The sequence below is a fragment of the Indicator indicator genome, chromosome 37 (assembly GCF_027791375.1).
Source record: "Indicator indicator isolate 239-I01 chromosome 37, UM_Iind_1.1, whole genome shotgun sequence".
NCBI lineage: Eukaryota > Metazoa > Chordata > Aves > Piciformes > Indicatoridae > Indicator > Indicator indicator.
In genome coordinates, this window is record NC_072046.1 from 367,031 (window position 1) to 389,946 (window position 22,916).

Sequence of the window (22,916 nt, forward strand, 5' to 3'; positions counted from 1 at the left end):
GCAGCCTGCTCACACTGCTGCCTTGTTCTGGGGAGGTAGAACCAGCCCCATGATCTAACACAGGGCTGTGAGCTGACAGTCAGAGCTTGCTGTCAGGGATCAATATTTACTGGCTCAAGTCTCAAGAGGCTCCTGGTAGCTGAGAGAGGGGTGAGGAATTTCAATAATCCCCTCAAACAGCAGAGGGATGAGTTACAAAGAGGAGGAGAAAGCCAAGCACATGCCACATGCCAGCTCCCAGGGGCAGCAAGATGAGAGTCAGGGAGGGAGGGAGCAGCTTTAGGTTATGGAGTGATTTTTATCTGAAACTCAATTCTTTGTGCAGAGTGCTAAACCTCAAGCGTGACAAGGGGAATGCAACAGCTTCTAAACCCCTGCCACATCTGCCCCAGAACACGTCTTGATAGTGAATATTCAGAGCTCAAACCCCTGCCATGAGGATTGTGTCGTGATGGGAGAATTCAAGTGGAAGCCAAACAGATTTCAGCTGGTTAATAAGGGGGACAAACAATCAAGTTGGTGTCTTAGAATCAGAGTGGTCTGAGTTAGAAGGGACCTTAAAGATCATCCAGTTCCAACCCCCCTTCCATAGGCAAGGACACCTCCCACCAGCCCAGGTTGCTCCAAGCCTCATCCAACCTTTTCTTAAACGCTTCCATGGACGAGGTGTCCATAGCCTCCCTGGGCAACCTGTTCCAGTGTCTCACCACCCTCACTCTAAGGAATTTCCTCGTCCTCCCCAGTCTCAGCCTCCTCTGTTCCAGCTCAAAGCCATTGTCCCTCATCCTGTCACCACAGGCCCTTGTCAAAAGTCCCTCCCAAGCTCTCCTGGAGCCCCTTCAGGTACTGGAAGGCTGCTCTAAGGTCTCTCTGGAGCCTTTTCTTCTCCAAGCTGAACAGTCCCAGCTCTCTGAGCCTGTCCTCACAACAGAGGTGCTTCAGCCCTCTGATCATCTTTGAGGCCTCCTCTGGACCCTCTCCAGGAGATCCATGTCCTTCTGCAGAGCTGGACACAGTACTCCAGCTGTGGTCTCATGTCTTAACTGAAAGCTGCACCTATGCAAGGCAGACCACAAGGTTGTTGAGTTCCAATTCCAGGTCAACCCATGAAGGCTGGGATGAGCAACATGACCTGGGCTGTATCCTTCCCTCTTGTTACATGGAGAAAAATCTATTCCCTAGGAGGCTTTGCAGCTAAAATAGGGGTTGTAAAAGAGTTTGGTGTGAAAGATACTGAGGAAAAACCACAGGAAGCCACAGGAAGACTTTTGTCAATTGCAATCCACACCTTGTGGTGAAAGAAAGGGACAGAATCCCACCCCCAGATCTCCATCCCAATGGCAGCCCAGCCCAAGGCAGAAGTGAAGAACAAAAAGCACATGCTAGGGATGTTTTGGTTTTGTTTTTTTTTTTCCCCAGTAATAAAACATTTACTAGAGCAAGCAGAAAGTAAATGCACAGCTGATAAAGAAAACATCACAATGTCACAAACCCCTGACAGCTTCTGATCCTTCTGTCAGCAGAACCAAGGCAGAGGTGGGCACTGACATGTTCCAACAGAAGAGTTCTGCCCTACCTTCAGGGTGCCAAAAAAAAAAATAATAAAGAGTTAAAAAAATGGGCAATACACACAAGGAGTTAAAAAGGGTCAAGCAAGATTTTACAGTTTTAACTACACGTGTCCAACATGAGGCAACTCTTGAGCTGTTCCACTTCACCAATCACTTCTCAGCTTCTCCCTAAAGGCTTCTTGAGCAGCAGGTCCCTGAATTTTGGAATGAAGCCTCTTTTGTTTAGCCACACTTCATGGGGGACACCAGTCTTGGATTGCTGTGGTTTAGTTACCTTTTATTCCCTTTTTTTTTGCTTGAAATTTGAATTAAGCACTGAACCCTCTCATAACAGAGAGTGCATAGGCACAGCAGAGAGACAAGTTTGCTATGCAGGCTTCCACCAAAATGAGGGTGATTAGGACAGAAGAGATTGTTTAAATTGAAAAAAACCCCAATCAACCAACCACCTGGGCAATGGGATTGGGATTGCTGTAGTGACCACAAACAAAGCAGGGAGTCCACCCTACACTACATGTGGATTTGTGGTTGGCTGTGCTGGAGGTCTCTCAAACACCTTCATAAAACATAAAAAGGAAAGAAAAAAAAAATCAATTTGCTTCACCCCACCTTAGCAATGCAAATTGATAGGTTCTTAGTTAATGGCAGAGATGTGAAGGGCAACCCAGAGGCCAAATTACTTGTGGATAAGGGAGGATGTGAAGAGGTTGGGGAAGAACTCATCATAGTGAATAAGCTGCTGAGATTAGAAGTTGAACAGGTGGGTCCTGAGCATCTCTAGATGGGACTGGTTTTAAAATGGGAACACTGGTTAAGAAAAGACTGCTTTCAACTTCTATGGACAACAGTTTGCTAACCTTCCGAGGGTGTGAAACAGCTTCCTCCTTGTAAAGAAGCTCTGTTTAAATCCAGCAGAGAGTCACTTGAGCACTGAATGTTTCAAAGCAGAACCCAGGGAGCTGTATCAGAATGAGTTTTGTTTGCCTAAGCACTGTGTGTACACATTGCTAGAGTGAATCTGCCGCAGACGTACCGGCCCAGACTCGCACGGGGAGCTTTCATGGTTTCCTTCTCCTCCCCCAGCTGCTCACCAACCAGCTACCAAAACCCCCAAGAAATCCTCTGGAAAAAGACAACACTAGCTGCAGAGATGCCAGGCTGGCAGACACCAGCTTTTAACTGTCCCACCGGCTCTTCTTACGCTTTGGGGGCTCCGGGACAGCAAACCCATCTGTCTTGTTGTCTCGGCTGCTGGGTTCCTTCCTGTTCTCCCCGTTCCTGTTCTCGTTGCTCCTACCTTCGGTGCTGCTGTTCCTGCCGTCAGCGCTGTTGCGGTTGCCGCTGCCCGCCTCGGTGAAGTGTCGGCCTTCGGCGTGGCGATGGCTGTCTCCGTGCCTGCCCTCGCCGTGCCGGTAGGGGTCGCTGTGGCGGCCGCCGCCCTCCCCGTGCCGCTGCAGGTCGTTGTAGCGGCCGCCCCCCTCCCCGCGGCGCGGGGCCTCGCCGTGGCGACTGTTCCGGTTCTCATAGCGTTCTCTGACAGCGCCACCGCCACCGCCGCCGCCTTCCCGACTGTTGGTGCTGGCATTTGTGTTGTTGAAGCCCTGGACTCCCCCGCTGGGAAAGCTGGGGACGCTGCTCAAGTTCCCGGTGCTGGTGAAGCCTGGCACCCCCTTGGCTGCGGGAGCGGCGGCGGCCGCGCCGTCAGGGCTCGCAGCGTTTTGTTGTGCTGAACTCGTGGGTACCGAGTTCAAGCTCCCAGCGCTGGTCCAGCCACTAGCCCCAGCAGAGGAACTCCCAGTCTTTTGATTATTTAAGCTTGCAGCAACAAAGTGGCTCTTATATTGGGACTGCCAGAAAGAGAGGGGAAGAAAAAACACAGAGCATGTTTGCCTCCACACTGCCCCACAGAACATGCTGCCTGCCCAGCATTCCGGGGAGCCCCTAGGCAAAAGGGGCCCTACAAAAAGTCAGCCTTGGAGTGATGAAATTCCTCCTGGAATCAGTAATGGCCACCTGCTACCAGAGCACAGAAACAAGGGAACTCCTACACCATGGGGTTAATTTTTATGCTGAAGAGAAGGGTTTCTGTGTTGCCTGTTAACATTTGAGTGCAGTTCCACTACTGCTGCTAAGCAACCTAAATAGGATCAAGCCTGGGAGCAGGATCCAGAAGGGAAAGAGAGCAGAAAAACTAAGTTTGGCAAATCAACTTTGTGGAAGCTGTTGAGGCCAGCCTGCATGCTAATTATTCCACTTTGGAGTGCAGTGCTGAGCGCACGCTGCAATGGCCAATGACTACCAAACTCAGCTTCCCTGAACCCAACACTGCTGCTGCATTTTCAGGGGAGTGAAAAAGAAATTGTCATCAGTAGCAACATTTTTCCAGGTTATAGAAAAACATTAGACATTGCCTAATGTCTAATCTAAATCCAGATTCCAGGTGATTACAGAATGGTTTGGGTTGGAAGAGACCTTTAAAGATCACCTAGTTCCAACTCCCCTGCCATGGGCAGGGACACCTACTAGAGCAGGTTGCTCAAGGCCCCATCAAACCTGACTTTAATCACTTCCAGGCTTGGAACCTTCACAGTTTCTCTGAGAAACTTCTTCCAGTGCCTCACCACCCTCGTAGTAAAGAATTTCTTCCTCGTGTCTAACCTAAATCCAGTTTCTTCCAGTTTGAAGCCATCACCCCTCCTCCTATCACTCCATGCCTTGTAAAAAGTCCATCCCCAGCTCTCCTGTAGCCCCCTTCAAATGCTGGAAGGCTGCTCTAAGGTCCGCTCAGAGCCTTCTCTTCTCCAGGCTGAACAACCCCAACTCTCTCAGCCTGTGTTTATAGGAGAGGGCCTTTCCTCCTGAGGTAGAACTTGCACTCTGGAGGGATCAAACCAACCTGGAAAGCTGCTTTCATGGCCGTGAGCCTGTCCCCCATGGCCCCTGTGGATGGCTTGTAGGCCTCGTAGTTACTCATCACACTGTTGTTGTTGCCACGGTCCTGTGCAAAAAGACAAAGGACAACTGGAGACATTTATCCAACACAGATGCTTCCAGGTCAACTCTTCTCTGAAACTTCTGGGAAAGCCCTGAAGCAGCAGAAGAGTTTTCTCAGTGACCACAAGGATGACAAGCAAGGAAAGATTCATTAAGTGTTAGGGACTCCCTGATGCAACCAAATTTCCCAGCTCCTTGCAGCACAAGCAAAACCAAAACCCTATCACATGGAGATTTTTCACAGAGGTCATGGCCAGGACAAAGAGAGAACAAGGCTTCAGCTGTGGCTTCTGGAAAGCTGCTGAAGATGATGTGTTCAAGATGTCAGCAGCTCAGCTCTGTCCCCCTACACGTGGGCAATGAGCCATTTTCCTAGCATGGATGCACCTTAGGAAGCTTTTCCAGTGCTGCAAGATTTTTTGCTGCCAAAAATCAGCCTGGAAATGGCTTTTCAAGTAACTTAATAGCATTTATTTTGCAATGACAGTCTATTTTGGGAACAATCTCCAAACCTTCTGGGATCACTCTGGCCCTAGAGAAGGTGGATCTTGACAAGAGGGCAACAGCACAGGACAGTTTCACCTCAGATATTGCTGATACTAATGGTGACAGATTCTGGGCTGTAAAAACCTTTGCAAGCAGAGGCTATGCTCCAGTATGAAGATGGTTTTTGTTAATTAACGAGTAGGCAGGAAGTTTAGAAGTTCCCAGAATCTGCAAAATAACTTCTCCAGCATCTCTACTTACAGAATTTTCTGATCCCAGGCCAGGTCGTTCTCGGTACCCTAAACCACCACCACCAATATTCAGCTTCTTGCCTTTTCCTCCTTTGAAACGTGATTTCCGGAACCAGGGGTTCTGCACAAGAGAAAGACAAATCCTGCTCTTCAGAAATGTCTGCAGTGAGGCTCAGCACAGAAGGACTTGGAGCACTTCACAAGAAAAACAAAACCACCCAATCTCTTAGTCAGTAACATGGCTGTTGTGGCAGGTGACAGCACTTTGACACTAAGCTCTAGATGGCTCTGTCAGGTGGGTCTGAAGCTTCTTGAAGCCTAAGGAAGACTCCAGAGGGACCTTAGAGCTGCCTTCCAATACCTGAAGGGATCCTACAGGAAGGCTGCAGAGGGACTTTTCCTGAGGGTGTCTAGAGGCAGGACAAGAGGAAATGGTTGGAAGCTGAGGGAGAGCAGAGTTAGAAGCTTAGGAAGAAGTTCTGTCCAAATTCTGTCCCTTCTAAAACGCTGCCTCTGTACCTCAGAAAAAATATTTCCTTGGAAATGAAGCCACAAGCAAGCTAATTCAGCTCTGAATTTGGGAATTACTAAAAAGCCTTTGCTATCTTGCAGCTACAAGGGTAGCAAAAGAAAAAACTTCAGGAGCTTGTGCACAGTGGCACAAGCACAACTGCTTCAGCTCTGTCACACCTGGACATAACCAGGCTGCCAGGTAGCACTGCCCAGCAGGTGCAATGCCCAAGCAACAACCCTTTCAGAGTCTGTGTCTCTCTAATGATTTTCTCTAGTTTTGCTTCCATCTAAGCTGCATTTCCCAGGTGCCTGCCATAAATATACCTTGAAAATTCAATTGTAATGAGACACTGGAATGGGAATCCTCTGCTGCCATCAGCCACATCACAGCTCTGAACTTCCTAGGTAGTGCCTGATCCAAAGAAGAATTACAGTGTTCCAAAAATCTTCCTGCCTCCATGGATTCTTTCCAAGGCCATTAAAAACACCAGAAAGATGACTTAAAACCAGTATGGGCCACCAAAAGGCCCCTGCTAACACGTGCCAGAGCCAGAAACAACTCCCTGAGCTCCTGATTTTGTGCTAATCAAAAGGAGGAACCTTCCCTTAGTGGAGCTTTGTTCGTTCATACCTGCATTGCCAGATCCAACAGCTCTTTGGAAACATGTTGATTAGCACCTTCCAGATTTCTGACGAGATCACCAGCAAAGTTGCTGTCTTTGGGGGTCAGCAGAGTGTAGGCAACTCCCTTCTCCCCAGCTCTGCCAGTACGACCAATCCTGTGGGTGTGTGTGTCTATGTCCCGAGCCACGTCGTAGTTGATGACTGTCTTAATGGAAGGAATATCCAACCCACGAGCTGGAATGAAGAGCAGCACAGCACTCAGTGGGATCATCCCAAATTAACTCCAGGCAATCCCATTCACACCAGCAATGTGCCCAAGAAGCCAAATGGCATCCTGGGGTGTATTAGAAGGGCTGTGGTTAGTAGGTTGAGGAGAGGTTCTCGTCCCGCTCTACTCTGCCCTGGTGAGGCCACATCTGGAATATTGTGTCCAGTTCTGGGCCCCTCAGTTCAAGAAGCACTTCAGGGAATTGCTTCAAAGAGTCCAGCACACAGCCACAAAGATGCTGAAGGGAGTGGAGCATCTCCCTTGTGAGTAAAGGCTGAGGGAACTGAGGCTCATGAGCTTGGAGCAGAGGAGCCTGAGGGGTGACCTCATTCATGTTGATAAAAATGTGGAGGGCAGTGTGGGGAGGACAGAGCCAGGCTCTGCTCAGGGATGTCCAATGACAGGACAAGGGGCAGTGGGGGCAAGCTGGAGCAGAGGAGGTTCCATGTGAACATGAGAAAAAACTTTTTCACTGTGAGGGTTGCTGGAGCCCTGGAGCAGGCTGCCCAGAGAGGTTGTGGAGTCTCCTCTGGAGACATTAAAAATTTACCTGGATGTGTTCCTGTGTGACCTGCCCTAGGTGATGCTGCTCTGGCAGGGGGGGTTGGACTGGATGCTCTTTAGAGGTCCCTTCCAACCCCTAACAATCAGTGATATCTCTTCATTCTGCTCCAGCATACAAAAGGAATTAAGACCCCTTAGTTAAGACACCCTTTGCAGGCTAAAACTCTTCAGTGCAGCAATGCCTTCTCTCAGAGTAGTAAAAATGACAGCAATTCCTGAGCTCACAGGGTTGGAGATGGCCAAGATCTCTTTAAATGACTGTTCTCCCAAGGAAGAGAGAGGGCTTTATTAAAGGACACTGAAATTCACTCTTTGTTCAGCTAAACAGCTGGGTACTAAAGCTGTTCTAGAGAAGGCTTCAAGTGTGTCCATCTCCTCTTCATTTAAGCATGCATCATGTGTCAGCTGATTAATGACTAGCAATGACTTCCCTAAGAAACAGCTTATTTTCTTGCTGCATATGAAAATTTGTCTGTCAGACTGTAATTTAAACACCAACAGAAGAATTTAATAATAAACCCCCTTGCTAACACTGTGTACTTCTGAAAAACATCTCCAACACAGCACCCAGCAGGTGTAGAAGCCAAACTTGTTGCCTTCTACTCCAGTGTGTGAAGCCTTTCTGTTGGTATTTGCAATCTGCATGAACTGCTGTTTCCTAGAGCATCACATACCTGCCACATCAGTAGCCACCAGTATTGGGATCCCCTTCTTCTTGAATTCTGAAATGACTTTATTCCTCTCACTCTGGTCCATGTCACCATGAAGCAGCCCCAGATTGTGATCCTCTTGTTTGAGGTTATTAGCCAGCTCCTCTGCATTTGCCTTCTTGGTGACAAACAGGAGAACACTCCCTGAAGATGTGAACTCCACGAGGCGTCGAGTCAGCCAGTTCCATTTGCTAGGGCCAGAGGGGAAAATCTCCACAATCTGAGTGACATCTTCATTTGCCTAAAGGGGAGAAATAAGACGAGGACAGAAAGGGCAAAGTGTGGCAAATACACACAGGTGGCAGAATAAAATGAGCAATTTGAACTAGGTGCGAGACGAAAAAGTGGAGAAGCAAAAAAAAGCAGTGACCAAAATTCTCCTTTAAAAATGGTTTCAGCTCTTGTTTAGCTGCTGGCCACTTCATTTTGACAGGGTAGAAAAAGCAGGGGTAAAATGAGCTAAAACTGAGGGAGGCAAAGCAAGCTCTGACAGGCTGCAGCTTAGCACCCTGCTATCTAAAGATGGCTACTTGCACTTTGGATGCTGTCATGACAGATGCTATTGACATCTAAACCAGACTGTGCCAGAGAAGGTCTGGGATGGAGAGGAAGCTCACCAGGAGAAGTGATTCATGTGGTGATCAGAGAAAGTCTTCCTGTGAGCTATGACTTGTGCTCAGAATCAGGAGGACTGGAGATACAGACTCCCCATACACTCCACACTGCGAGCACTAACAGTGCAGTGAAGCTCACAGCACTAGCTGGAAGTTCCTCTGACAGATTTAATTTTCAGACATTTAAATATTAATTATTTCAAGGATGCTGCTCTCAGGAGTAATAATTTAGATCCCAGATCCTGTGACTGTGCTAGGACAGTTGCTTCTTAAGCAAAATCTAGCTTCCAAGAAAAAAGAGGCTTCGGGTGGCCATCATTTTTTTTGTGTGTGTTATAAAGGGACACCTCACATGGATTGGAATGAAACCAAAACCAACACAACAAAAAACTGGTTAAAAGAACAATGTTCTGAAGGCACCTTGGGAAATTTCTCTAGTTTTCATGTATTCTTTCATCCCTGGAATTTTTTAAGGCCAGGTTGGATGGGGCTCTGAACAACTTTGTCTAGTGTGAGATGTCCCTGCCCATGGGCAGGTTGGAACTGGACGATCCTTGAGGTCCCTTCCAACCCTGACAATTCTGTGAAACTATGATATATTACAAACAGTTTTCTCACAGCAAATGTCATCTCTCCTCTTCACTGACTGATTACCAAATGCCTGGGCTGCAGCAGCTCAGCTGCTACTGTCAAGCAAGGACAGAATTAACATTCTCAAATAAACCCTCTGAAAACCATTGAGAGTTTCAAACCCTTCACTGCCAAAGCTTTAATTTCTATATAGTTTTGAGACAAAACAAAAGGACAGACACATTGATTAAGCCTAATAAAAGGAGAAAAACCAAATAAATCGATTGCTGCATTTATGTTGTTTCACTGCTTGAGGAAACCTTACATCACTAGAAGAAAATTTGTTGGCAGTAAGAAAGCTGAAGAAAAGAAAAACCATAACCAAAACCTTACTATTTCTATTAAGCACAAAATATTTACTCTTCAATATAAATGAAGATTGTTGCAATTTAAGTTAAAAGTTCAGGCAGCAGAGAGAATGTTTCATTTCTCTGATTGTCTGAGGAGTGCTGTGAGTTTACCTCTCCAATGTCTCCCTGCACAACTCGAATGGGGTCGATCAGAATGTCTCGGGCCAGCTTCTCGATCTTCTTACGGAAGGTGGCACTGAACAAGAGGGCTGAAAGAAAAAGCAGCATTGGAACAACAAATTGTCTTGCAGAACTGTGAAAACACTGCACAGACCTTGTGAACAAGGACCTGGCTGACTGTAGCAGATGTCAGTGGTCTGAGGCTGAGGGCTGTTTTACTGGTTCTAATGAAAACGATCTCTCTCACTATTAGAACTGCTCAAAGTGGAAACACATTTCATAGAACCACAGAACGGTTTGGGTTGGAAAGGATCTTAAAGATCACACAGTTCCAACACCCCTGTTATGGGCAGAGGCACCTCCCACTAGACCAGGTTGCTCAAGGCCTCATCCAATCTGGCTTTGAAAATATCCAGGGAGGGGGCATCCACAAACTCCCTGGGCAACCAGTTCCAGTGTCTCCCCACCCTCACTGTAAAGAATTTCTTCCTCATCTCCAATTTCAACCTCCCTTCTTCCAGCTCAAAGCCATTGCCCCACGTACTATCACTACAAGCCCTCGTCAAAAGTCCCTCCCTGGCTTTCTTGTAGGCCCCCTTTAGATATTCCTCCAGAGCCTTCCCTTCTCCAGGCTGAAGAGCCCCAGCTCTCTCAGCCTGTCCCCACAGGGAATGTGTTCCAGCCCTCTTTGTGGCACTTTCTGATGCCAGACCCTTCTCAGTGGTGCCCAGTGACAGGACAAGGGGCAAGGAGCACAAATTGGATTCCAGGAGGTTCCACTTGAACAGAAGGAAAAAATTGTGAGGGTGCTGGAGCCCTGGAGCAGGCGGCCCGGAGGTTGTGGAGAGATTCCAAACCCACCTGGACACAATCCTGGGCAACCTGCTCTGGGTGACCCTGTTTTAGCAGAGGGGTTTGACTGGATGACCTCCAGAGATCACTTCTAACCCCCACCATGCTGGAATTCTGTGACTGCATCCAGAATGGTAAACTGAAGCTCTGTTGCAGATTCTTAATTGGGATCCCACCACAGCCCCCTCCAGCTCTCAGCTGTTATTTAGCAACACCCTTATACTTACTCTGTCTGTCAGGACGTACATGGCTGGCAATGGATCTGACCTGATATTCTGGAGAGGAGATGGAAAATGTTCTCATCAACACCACATGCTCATTATTTAGCAGAGTAACTCAAAATGCAACTTCTTTGCTTTATTTAACAAATACCCAAAGGGGTAATGAGTGCCTCTCACTAACTCTGCTGTGACTTCCTGGTGCTCTTTGCTGCACAATGGAAGTTTCTTCGCTGTACAAAGCAGCTTCTGCAAGTTCCTTCAGCAAAAAACAATCCCTCAGCAAAGATCCCAGCTGAATCTGTGCAAACCCTGGACATCTTATAAGTGCCTCCTTCCTTTTGTGCTCTTCTAGTACTGTTAAAATTTTGCTGGGTCCCATGATTCTTGACCACAAATCCAAAATCATCCGGATCTGAATGACTAATTAAGTACAAAGTTCATTTAACACCATTAGTTTGTACCCACCACATCAGATCAGAGAAGTGACTTGCCTGAAAGTTATTCAGCAACTCTAAGACAAAAAAATCAGGGTTTTTGGACTTCAACATCAGCTCCATTACATTGATCTCTTCACAGCAACAGATACTAGACCTTTAAATATGAGTTTTGCCTCAATGGATTTGCAGGTATATGAAGCTGCAGAGGCTATTAACAGTCCCTACTAAGGTGGGAATTGGACACCACTGCTTTCCAAAACAGTGGCCTTTGTTCATTACATACCAAAACCCATATCAAACATTCTGTCAGCTTCATCAAACACAAGGTAGGTGACTCTCTGGAGGTTTGTGGCTTTCTTTTTCACATGATCAATCAAACGACCCTGTTAAAAAAAACCAAGCGAGTTGTTAAAGCATATTTAAAAATGTTAACACATGCAACTCTCCAACACTTAACTGCCTTTTATCCTCACTTACTAGAGACTCAGAGCAGAAGACATCTCAAGGCTTCAGTCTAGAAGTGTCAATATTCAAATCATAGAAAGAGATTCTTAAAACTCTCATCAACTGTGCTTGATAAGCTCAATTTTATTTTTTTTTCAATATTAACAATGCTGAGATCCTAAAATTCCCCATTCTCCATTACAATTCAATTTTAAATTCCCACAGTTTTTGGCAAAAGACTTCTTCATACTTTGCTTTCTTGCCTAGTACCCCAAAAAACAGCCACATAAAATCTTCTTCCAGCCATCAGTTGCCCAATGTTGGCTCAGTTTCTGCAATAAGCAAAGCCAGCTGACAGTGATGCTCATTAAAATCACTGGTTCAGCACCAACACCATCCTGATTTGATGTTTCAGCCCTTCAGTAATACTGCCACAGGCTCTACTGATTCAGGAAGATGGCACTCAAGGTCGTGACATTCTGGGAATTCTCTTCATGAACTGAAGCCTCAGTAATCAGAAGCTGGTACTGTGCACAAATGACACTGATTCAAGCAGATCTTGCTTGCCATTCTGTCTTCTACTGAGGCTCATACCTCATCTCCCTCACAGTTTCTCTTGGGAGAAGAATAACCTCAGCACATTTGCTCTCAACATCTGATAACTCAGTTTTCAGTGATGAGAGAACAAATTCTGCATCAACCAACGGGACTAAAAATCATTCTTAGCTTCAGTTAAACAACAATCAAACTTGTCTTGGTGCACAGAGGTACTTACTGGTGTGCAGACAACTATCTCTGCCCCTTCCTGCAGGGCTTTGGCTTGCTCCCACATGCTGCCTCCTCCATACACAGCTACAGAGCGCAGGTTGTAGGCCTTACCAAAGCGTTTACATTCAGAATGGATCTGAGAATGAAACAGAGCACATCACAGCTGCATCTTAGAATCACAGAACTGATTTGGTTGGAAAAGATCTCCAAGGTCATTGAGTCCAACCATCGACCTAACACCACCATGGCCATTAAATCACATCCCCAGGCACTGTGTTCACACAGCTCTTGAACACCTTTCAAGGATGGTGACTCCACCACCTCCCCAGGCACCCTGTCCCAGTGTCTGACCACTCCTCCAGCAAAGAAACTGTTCCTGATCTCCAACCCAAACTTCCCTGGCACAATTTCAGGCCATTTCCTCTTGTTTTATCACCTTATACTAGAGAGAAGAGACCAACCCTCACCTCACTCCAACCTCCTTTCAGGAAGCTGCAGAGAGCCAGAAGGTCTCCCCTCAGCCTCCTCTTCTGCAGACTAAACACCCCCAGTTCTCTCAGCTGCTCTTCCCAAACCCTGTCTCCAGACCCTTCCCCAGCTTTGTTGCCCTTCTCTGGATCTGCTCCAGCCCTTCAATGTCCTTCTTGGAGTGAGTGGCCCAAAACTGAACCCAGTATTGAAGGTGTGGCCTCACCAGTGCCCAGTACAGGGGCACAATGCCTTCCCTACTCCTGCTGGCCACACCATTGCTGACCCAGGCCAGGATGCTGTTGGCCTTCTTAGCCACCTGGACACATGTGGCTTATGTTCAGACAGCTGTAAAACAGCATCCCCAGGTCCTTTTCCACTAGGCAACCATGCAAAAATTTACTCTTTCAGATTTGTCATGATCCTTCAGCAAGAAGAGATAGGTGGGAAAGGGTCTTGAGCAACCTGGTCTAGTGGGAGGTGCCCCTGGCCTTTGCAGGGGGGTTGAAAATAGATCATCTTGAAGGTCCCTTCCAACCCAAACCATTCTGAGATTCTATATAGGAGAGAATTGTGAGCTTACACTGCAGGCATGGCAGTAACACACAGAGGAGGTTATTCAAATAGTTTACTGAGGTTCCCTCATGATTTCTGGACAGAAATTTGTCCTCTTCTCTAAGAGCACTGGATGGCACATTTATGCTTGCTGTACACCTTACCTGTTGGCAAAGCTCTCTGGTTGGGCAGACAATCACTGCAATGGGACCATCCCCTGGTTCAAGCTCCTTCTGGTCCATGATGTGAATCAACATCGGCCAGATGAAGGCTGCTGTTTTTCCACTTCCAGTCTTAGCTATCCCAATCATATCTCTGCCACTCAGAGCAACTGGAACACCCTAAAAATAAGGAGATTTCAAACCCATCTTATGCCTACCTTAGCATATTCTTGTGCTAGGTATGACACGAAAACTCAGCTAACAAGAGGAAAGCACATTACAGAGGGCTCATGGCAACTTGTGCTGATGCTTCCATAGTTTTATTGCCAAGTTTAGAGCTGAATTAGTTGGTCTTAAGATCTGGAAGCAATCATCATGCCATGAGTACTGGTGTCCTACACGAAATCAATGTCTGGGCACAGTACACCATCCCAAGAATGTATTTACATGCATCTTGTCCAGCTTTAAACCTGCTAAAAACAGATTCTATGAACCTGTTCTTTCTGTAGCCACTCTTGAGTGTCGAAATTCTCAGCTTGTCTCTATCGTTGCTGTAAAAGGACCTCTCAGCCTCACTTTTAATTCAAATTGTATGGATTAAGGTCCCCTGGACACAGCACCATGTCATTTTTTATGGTTCAAGAAAGCCTTTTGAAGTGGTGTGGTTGTAATCACATCATTAGTTCCTTCTGGTAATCAATCCACACGTGCAGTAGGAGCTCTTCTGCCTGCATGGCTCTCCAAGGAATGACCAGTTAAAATGGTCCAGCTACCAGGGTCTTTATCCTAACTGCCAAAATAAACCAGCTCTTTAGTGCCAAGACATTCAAATATAAGCTGTTTAAAGCAATAAAGTTGTCAATGTATGGCTCCTTGTTCAAAAGCTTTCTTCAAATCTATTTTCCTAGAAAAATACAGGTGATTGTTCTGACAGCTCTGTGCAGGCACCAGGAACAGTACACATCTTACAGACCTTTGATGTGTTCTGTCAGTCCTCTTTAGATGTTAAAGAAGCAACAACACTCACCTGACACTGTATAGGAGTGGGCTGGGTATACTCAGATTTCCTAATTTGATGCATAAGTTGCTCATCAAAGCCAAAATGAGCAAAACTACTGCCAGGCCTTGGAGGAGCAGCACCGGAGACCTTAGAAACAGAAAAATATCTGTTCACAAAACAGTAAGAGAAAAAAAACAACTGTATAAAAATGAAACAAAGGGTCTCTATGCCTCTGAAAATGGCTTTTTGCTTTTTTGAATGCATGGAATTTAACCAGATGTAAATTCCACATGTGGAAATAGGACTTCTATGAGGACAGGCTGAGATAGCTGGGATTGTTCATTTTGGAGAAGAGCAGGCTCTGAGGAGACCTTATTGTGGCCTTCCAATATCTGAAGAGGGCCTACAGGAAAGCTGGTGAGGGACTTTTTTAGTGTAGGGTAGTGACAGGACGAGGGGGAATAGATCCAAGCTAGAGGAGAAGATTTAGATTAGATGTCAGGAAAAAGTTCTTCACCATGAGAGTGGTGAGACACTGGAAGAGATTGCCCAGGGAGGTGGTGAAAGCCTCACCCCTGGATGTTTTTAAGGCCAGGATGGATCGGGCTCTGAGCAACCTGATCTAGTGAAAGGTGTCCCTGCTCATGGCAGGGGGGGGTTGGAATTAGATGATCCTTGAGGTTCCTTCCAACCCTGACATTTCTGTGACTCTCAGGTATAAAGACTTTGATAAACTGTCAATCAATATAAACTGCTAAACACTGAACCTCTCTCCTTGCATAACTTCTTCCCCAGATAAACCCTTCATAGAAAGCCACCACACCAACATGTCACAAATAACAAAGAACTAATTCCTGCAGGTAGTATTTTCAGTTTCAATTCCCAGCCCTGCCATTCTTTAGACCAAAAGTGACCACACAACTGCCAAACTTCCGTGCCTGCTTTGACAAATCCAGAGCAGACTTTCAAAGACTGCACAGGAAATCAAGCTCCCTTAAACCAAAGGTGGCCAAGAGGCTTGGTATTCAAAAGCTAGAGTTTCCTGTGAAAATCTTCAGTGGAACTCCTAAGATAGCCCGAAGAAGAGAGTAAAAAGATCCTAGGAAGAGAGTTTTGTGACCAGCTTACCCGGAGGTTTAGCTTATGACGTAACTCCACCACTTGCTGTGGGGTGAGACTGGTGATCTCCTCGTGCTCATCATAGAAGTTTTTCTCAAAGGGTGGGTACTCAATCTGCAAAGGTAATCACTCAAGTTAGTCCAGGACTCCAGATTCTCTCTGCACACGTAAAATTTGGAGGGAAAGGCTGCTTTTTGTCAAAAGTTCTTAGCTGTCTGCAGGAACATTCATTTAGTGAAGCCATTTGAAGGATGTTTGGTGACTTACGTAGCACAGCACTGAAATGGGGACAGAAGCATTTTTCTATCTGCTTCTGAGCTCCTGCTCTCCAGAGTGCCTCAGACAGAACTAGATGGAATAAACCTGCTTCCTACCTCTGAGTGGTCAATAGGTGGAAGAGGATCAATGATTTTTTTGGATGGTGCAATTGGATTCCCATCACTATCATACTCCAAGTTATCTTCTTCCTCTTCTTGCACCACACCAGCAGTGGGGTTTTCAGCCATGTAGCGAAAATAAGCTTCCTGCAGTAAAACATAGCAGTAAAATCACATACAACAGGCCACAAAAACACTGCTACATCTGTTTAAGTGACATAAATGCTAGGTGGCCGTTTGCTTTCACACCCTCCACTGAGGGAAAAAAAAAAAAAACAATCACCTTCTCTAGAACTGAATCTTCTAGTTAAAAACAAGTTAATTCCAGAAGGACAAGAAGCACAAATGAAGAAAACAACTACAGTGACAGACCACAGAATGCTTTTAAAGCCCAAACTTTTGCCTAACAACTCCTTCTAGAAGAATCTGATTTCCACATGAACAAAGCACAAACACTCAACCAGAGAACAGGTTGCAGAGCATATGATGCTTACACCTTTTAAACACACTACACCAAAGATAATTTCTTCACTTTTCCTAACCAGACCCTAAGAAAGGAAAATTGATGTTTTTATTGAGAGAATCAACAGAAAACAGGAAAAAAATTGTTTCAGAATAGTCTTTTCAACACAGGCCCAAGTTAGAAACCACTGTCACCACTGTCACATGCTATCATAGAATTGCTTCAGTTGGAAAAAGACCTGTAAGATGATTAAGTCCAACCATTCTCCCAACTCTACCCAGTCTGGTGCCAAATCGTGTCCCTCAGCACCACACCTCTGCAGCTTTTAAACACCTACAGGGATGAGGATTCAAACACACCCCTGGGGAGCCTGTTCCAGTGGCTGAAAACCCTTTCAGTGAAGAAGTTTCTTCTAAACCTCCCCTGGTGCACCTTGAGGCCATTTCCTCTTGTCCTACTGCTCATTACCAAGGAGAAGAGACCAACCTGCACCTGGCTCCAGCCTCCTTTCTGGGAGTTGTAGAGAGCAATGAGGTCTCTCCTCAGCCTCTCTCCAGACTAATCAACCTCAAATCCCACAGCTGCTCCTCCCAAGCCCTGTTCTCCAGACCCTTCCCCAGCTTTATTGGCCTTCTCTGGATGTGCTCCAGCCCTTTAATGTCCTTCTTGGAGTGAGGGGCCCAAAACTGAACCCAGTATTCGAGGTGTGGCCTCACCATTGCCTGGTACAGGGGGACAATCATTGCCCTGGTCCTGCAGGCCACCTATTATACAAGCCAGGATGCTGTGGTTGCCACCTAGGCACACAGTGGCTCACATTCATCCTTGAAGCTCACAAATATGGTTCTCACAGAATCTCAGTGGCACACCCAAGACATTCTTGTGGAGAAAACACCAGCCTTGCTTGACTTTCAAATTTGATAGCCAGGTACATTTTGTAATCAAGTCTTTCCTTTTTGTTTATTATTTCTGTCCAGTGATGCTTGTAATCCCTAATCAGAACTGGAGCCCTTCCAAATAAAGAGCAAAATGCCTGATTCTTGTCCTTAGCAGACAAAAATTTTCCCTGCAAATGGCCTCCACAGTTTAACAGCCTCTGACTGGTGCTCTCTGTTAGTTGACTCTGCTGATTCTATGAAACCCTCAGATACTGAAAAACCTGTACAGGAAGTAGATGTTCAAAGTGACTGGAAAAAAATCTTCTTAAATGGAGTTTAAGAAGAATGAAAATTGTCTCCTAATATATATATATATATTTTAAAGTGAACCACCTAGAAAGATAGAGACAGCAGGGGAACCACTGGAGCTTTCTGCTGAATTGTCTGAGTACTGGAGTTTTGTTTGTACCTACCAGTTACATATTTAGGGAGGGAAGGTAAAGAAAATAACACAACAAAAAAGAAGATAGAAAGACTGCATAGGAACTCACTTGGTCATCTTCCTCTTCAATGTCATCTCGAATACCCCTGGAAAAACAAGCGGAGAAAAAAAAAACTTCCCTGCAAGTGTTCCACAAACTCAGCTCCATACTTTCATCTGATTAGTGCTGAGCTCCATCTTTGGTGGAAGACACAACACTAACAACTCAGTAACATTCATAATCCCAACCCATGGAGTTTTCATATTTGGTGCCAACCACAAGAGCAACCCTGCAAAGACTTCTTTTTACTTCTATTAACGGACTGATAGATTAGGACTCCGTCTTCCCAGTAGAAGCCACATCAAAGATCATCCTGGTCTAAGCTCTCGCTGCTACAGAAGTCCCATAACTGAAGAGGAATATGAGCCAGGAAGAGCAAATCCAGTTCAGAACTTCCCCAGGTGGTGATATGGATCCGGTGTTCTGTGTCAGGACCATGTATAATCTGATCAACCCCATGCAATGTAAGTTCTCCCAATGTATCTGACATTTACAGCAAAATATCAACATCATAAGGTTTTTTTTCCCCCTTGGTAAAAACAGATACCTAAGCTGCAAAAATGGTTTTATACTTTTTTTTTTTTAAACTCTAAATTTAGTATCTCAATTGTCACATCCCATCTGATGCATCAGCTTTACAAGGAAGGTCTTAAAACTCAGTTCAAGTTGGGAAGAATCTCCAGTACCACAGATAGAGCAGCACTGAGTTATTCTGCTCACATCAATGCAATTTTAAACAAAAGCATCCTGATCTCTGTGAGGATGTGGCAAGAAGAACTATTCTGATCTGGAATGTGGTAACAGTACAATGTGCTGCCCCAATTTGTGTGCCCTAGAAAGGTTTCTCCTGTGAGAAAGCCCTCTGTGTTGTCACATTTTACTGTAGGATGCTGCTATGGATTCTTCCCTCCTATTATTCAGTTTTTATTGCACAGAATTTACCCTTGAGGGCTACCATGCACTGGTTAATGCTGTTATATTATCTACTGAACAACCATCATCAACAAAATGCAGTGGAATTCTCTTAGCACCATACAAGACACAGGCAGGCATGGGAATTACAAAAGGGAACTTACTTTACGTTCTTTTTCTCTTTGTCTTTATCTTCAAGTCTCTTCATGTCTCGAGCAGCTTGATCCTAACAGGTCATAAAATTGTGGCATGTTAAAAAAACCCAAGATGATAAAATATGGAAGTGAAAAATGTTCCTACATAACTAGACCATCACACCAGAGGTAACACTTTCTTGGACTAAACTTTCTCTTGTTCTATACTCTGTGATGCTGAATAAGTTCTCCTACTAACACCTCTGAAATTCACATCCTGCAACTTCATGGCAATGCTGTTGGAAAAATACATTCTCTGCATTCCTCCTGAAAACACTGTGATAGAATCCAGATAATAACAGAACTGTAGCTAAGGAACAGCTCAGGATAAATACAAATCATTTCAATTCAGCTAGTGTAAAATGCACAAACCCTTCTTTTCACATTCAGAGACACACAAAGCTCTTTGTTGCACTGCCTTGACAAGCTCAAAACAGTTAAACAGTTAACTTACTGCAAATCACATCCACCCTCTCCCCATCTAATTCACCTCTGAGTTCTAATTAACACAGCATCTTACACAAAACCCAAAAGCTAAGTGACATTCTGAATAGAGCTGCCACAGCCATGAGTGACATTTGCTGCTCCTGACTGGAGAGAAGAATGACCACATAAATTGATAAACATTTTGTGAGCTGGGTCTTGCCTCCACTTCAGCCATGAATGCCTCCAGAGGATCATCATCACTGTCAGAGTCTGCTGATTTGGAATGAAACTGCTGGCGAGTGGGGGAATTCTCTGCAGGAATGTATGGCAGTTCCACATTGCTGGAATCTTCCTCCTCATCCTCAAAGTACCTGAAAAGAAACAAAAAAACCCAGCACAGTCAACACAGGTTCTCCAGCACTGTGATGTCTTTCATGGTTTCTCAGCTAAGCCACCTTTCCCATAGAAAGATGAATAATAAAATCAAAGAGGTTGAGGTTTATTTATTTCTTTACAATTAGTCATGTTTAAGCTAAAAGTGATGGTAGGGCAAAGAGATGTCATGAAACTGATCTGGGGTGGCTCTGCCACGCTGGTGAATACAGGATGGTTTTCTGACCTCCCTTCTGTTCACACGTTTATGCAGCTTAATAATAAAATGTGGAGTTGAGTGTTTCCCTGTGCAAAGACACCCAAATTTATCCTGCTTGGCTCCAGTTGTGAACCTACAACCTCAACTTGCTCAGACCACAGCATGAATGAGACTGAGCTGACTGAGGCTCAGCTGAAGGATGTTCTTAGAGAGGGCAAAGCTCCTCCAGAGCTCTCCATGGACTGCTGTAGTATCTTAAAGGCTTCTACACCAAGGATGTATTCTCATTTTACAGATGCAGGGCAGACATCCAGAGAAAGGGTAAATAACTGGTCCAGAGTGACACCAAAACTCTGCTGCAGGGCAGGGACGGGAGCTTAATTGTTCTTGGTACTCTGTAAAGCTAGTGGGGTTCTGTTACACCGTAAGGCAGCATTTGGGTATTCCTCCTGGAGCAGGCTTTTCTGAAGTACCTAAACCTCACAAATGTCATAGATGCTTTCTATGACCTTGGAAACTTCAACACACTAAAATCTAGAGAAACACAAGAAATAATCCTACTTACGCATTCTCTTCGTCAAAATTTGCTCTCTTTGACCCAATTTTGTAGAAAGAAGGCAGCTGAGGAGGTCCTGATTTGGAGAACGCAGCAGAGGAACCCGCTGTTCCGAAAGCACTATGAGACTGTTGAGAGAGCTTTGGCTCCTCTTTTTTCCCAGGTGTTATGGCAAATCCACCAAAACCAAAGCCTCTCTTAGTACCAGGTCCACCTTTATTCCAATTCATGATGCCCCCAATGTATCTGTTAAAATCACAAAGGAGAAATGAACGTCCCTTCTGCTGCAGGCAGTTATAATGGTCACGATTTTTCTTGCAAATGGACTATTTCAATCATGATCAAGAGACTTTGGGAATGTGACAGACCAGAGTTTGATCTGTTTTCCCAGGAATGATTTGGGGTTTGTTCTTGTAAGAATGAGCACACCCATAAACACAAAACCATGAATAAAATAAAGAGGTTGTCTTCCTAAACAGACCATGCCCATCAGTGACCACTTAAGATGTTGCCTGTCTTGGCTGGTTTGCAATCTAAGACAAACAAACCCAAGGCCAGAACTTTGAACATCAGGAGGAACTAGAGATGAAAAGTCAACTCAGTACATATTTTGCCTGTCCATAAAGTCCCATCCTTGAGTGTTTCACAGCTTTGTAAATACCACACTCTTGCCAGCCAGCCACCTCTAAAAAACTGCCCCAAGCAGCACACTGCTCCATTTTGAGACGAGGCCAAAAAGTCATCTCCCTCTTCTTCTTATGAAAGCATCTTTATTTGTATAGATGTTCTCCAAATTACACTTGTCAAACCACATTTTAATTATCCCATGCTCCAATCCTGCACGGAACTTGATTTTCTTAGTTGAAGATTGAGCTGATACACTGAGATTTAGATTTCTCATTCCAAATAATTTCTTTCATCTGCATGGTCAAGTAAGTCATACCTTCAAGGCAGCCAAAGACAGAGTGACACTCACTGCTTTCAAATGCATTATAATTAGATGGCCCAAAGGCTACAAGTCTCATTAAACAAATCCTCACATTCAATGAGGATCCTCCAATGAGATCAGAATTCACTGGCAAGAGAAATAACTTCAAAGTAATCTGAGAGTCAATACTGCTACTGCTCCCGTGGAGAACATTTATCAGCTTGGGATTCACTCAGTAAATCTCAAGCCTTGACCAGAGCTCTGTGGAGACTGGAGAAAACTCTGCTGTTCAGTTCTCCCTGGCTAACTCTCGTGTCTTGATCTCCCCAGCTACCTCTCGTGTCTTGATCTCCGCCTTGCACTGACACACTTTGCAGCTTTCACACCTGCAAATGAGTGGCAGGTGAGACATCAAAATGTACCACAGAAGAAAGGAGGAACTTTGCGTTTCTACTGCTGACAGCATACCAGGCAATGTTTTCAGTTCGGACACTGGATTTTAGGGATTGCTCCTTGCTGCACTTATTGACTTTTTTTTTAAATTTCCCTGCCACCACTCCAGCAAGTAAAAAGAATCATTCTTTCATTCTGTCATACAGCTGCAAAAGTACGAAATTTGCTCTGTTTGCCAGGGGGCCCTGCCGTGAGTGTACAGGGAGAGGGTTTTTGCAGGACAGCAACGAAAGGCAGACCCTTGGCTAACTGCGGGGTTTTGCTTCCTTGCGAACGCCGTTCCAAGGGAGGAAACACGAAAGCTTTCTCCCTCTCTACGGATCCCCTGGATCTCAGACAAACGCAGATCTTTGCTGTCTTGGCTGCTCCCGTTTCTGGCAGTCGCTGAAAAGAGGACGGACCCCCGCCCGCCGAGATCGCCCTTCCCTGAACATAAAAGGAAAAGGAGAGAGGGGCCGGGCGCCGCAGAAAGCCCCTGCCCCAAGGCAGACGCACGGAAGGCCCGCGGATCGCCCTCGCCACAGGGCGGCCTCCTGGCACCGCGGGCCTTGCGCGGGGCCCCTCACAGCCCTTCCCGCCCGCGGGGCCCCGGCACGGGGGCGGGCCCTTTGTGCGGGCCAGGCCCAGGCTGCCCCAGCCCGCACTAGGCCGCGGTTCCGCCAGCTCTGGCGAACGGCGGACAGTCGCTGACCCAGCGGCGGAAGAGCTGCCGCCTCGTCCCGCCCGGCCCGGCCCCACACCTCCCTCACTCACCCCTAGGGCACCGCAGCCGCCAGCCGCCGCTTCCCCGGTTACCGGGGCGGGGGGTGGGGACGGGACGTACTACGCAGAAACGTACGTACGTACGTACGTGCCACGCTGGGGTCAGCAGGGCG

The 22,916-nt window shown here is 45.9% G+C and overlaps 1 protein-coding gene across 1 annotated transcript; it reads right to left on the reverse strand.

Annotated features, from left to right (window-relative positions):
* Nucleotides 1-1,444: 1,444 nt before the first annotated feature.
* Nucleotides 1,445-22,815, reverse strand: DDX42 (DEAD-box helicase 42). Its single transcript, XM_054396546.1, has 18 exons — nt 22,795-22,815; nt 20,670-20,906; nt 19,733-19,883; nt 19,057-19,118; nt 17,990-18,026; nt 16,095-16,244; nt 15,730-15,834; nt 14,629-14,748; nt 13,605-13,781; nt 12,425-12,553; nt 11,489-11,588; nt 10,775-10,822; nt 9,687-9,784; nt 7,946-8,222; nt 6,447-6,673; nt 5,313-5,423; nt 4,468-4,569; nt 1,445-3,418 (listed from the first exon to the last, which is right to left on the reverse strand). Exons 2-18 carry the CDS (start codon nt 20,888-20,890, stop codon nt 2,747-2,749), a joined length of 2,787 nt encoding a protein of 928 aa, XP_054252521.1. The 5' UTR covers nt 20,891-20,906; nt 22,795-22,815; the 3' UTR covers nt 1,445-2,746.
* Between the last annotated feature and the right edge of the window lie 101 nt (nt 22,816-22,916).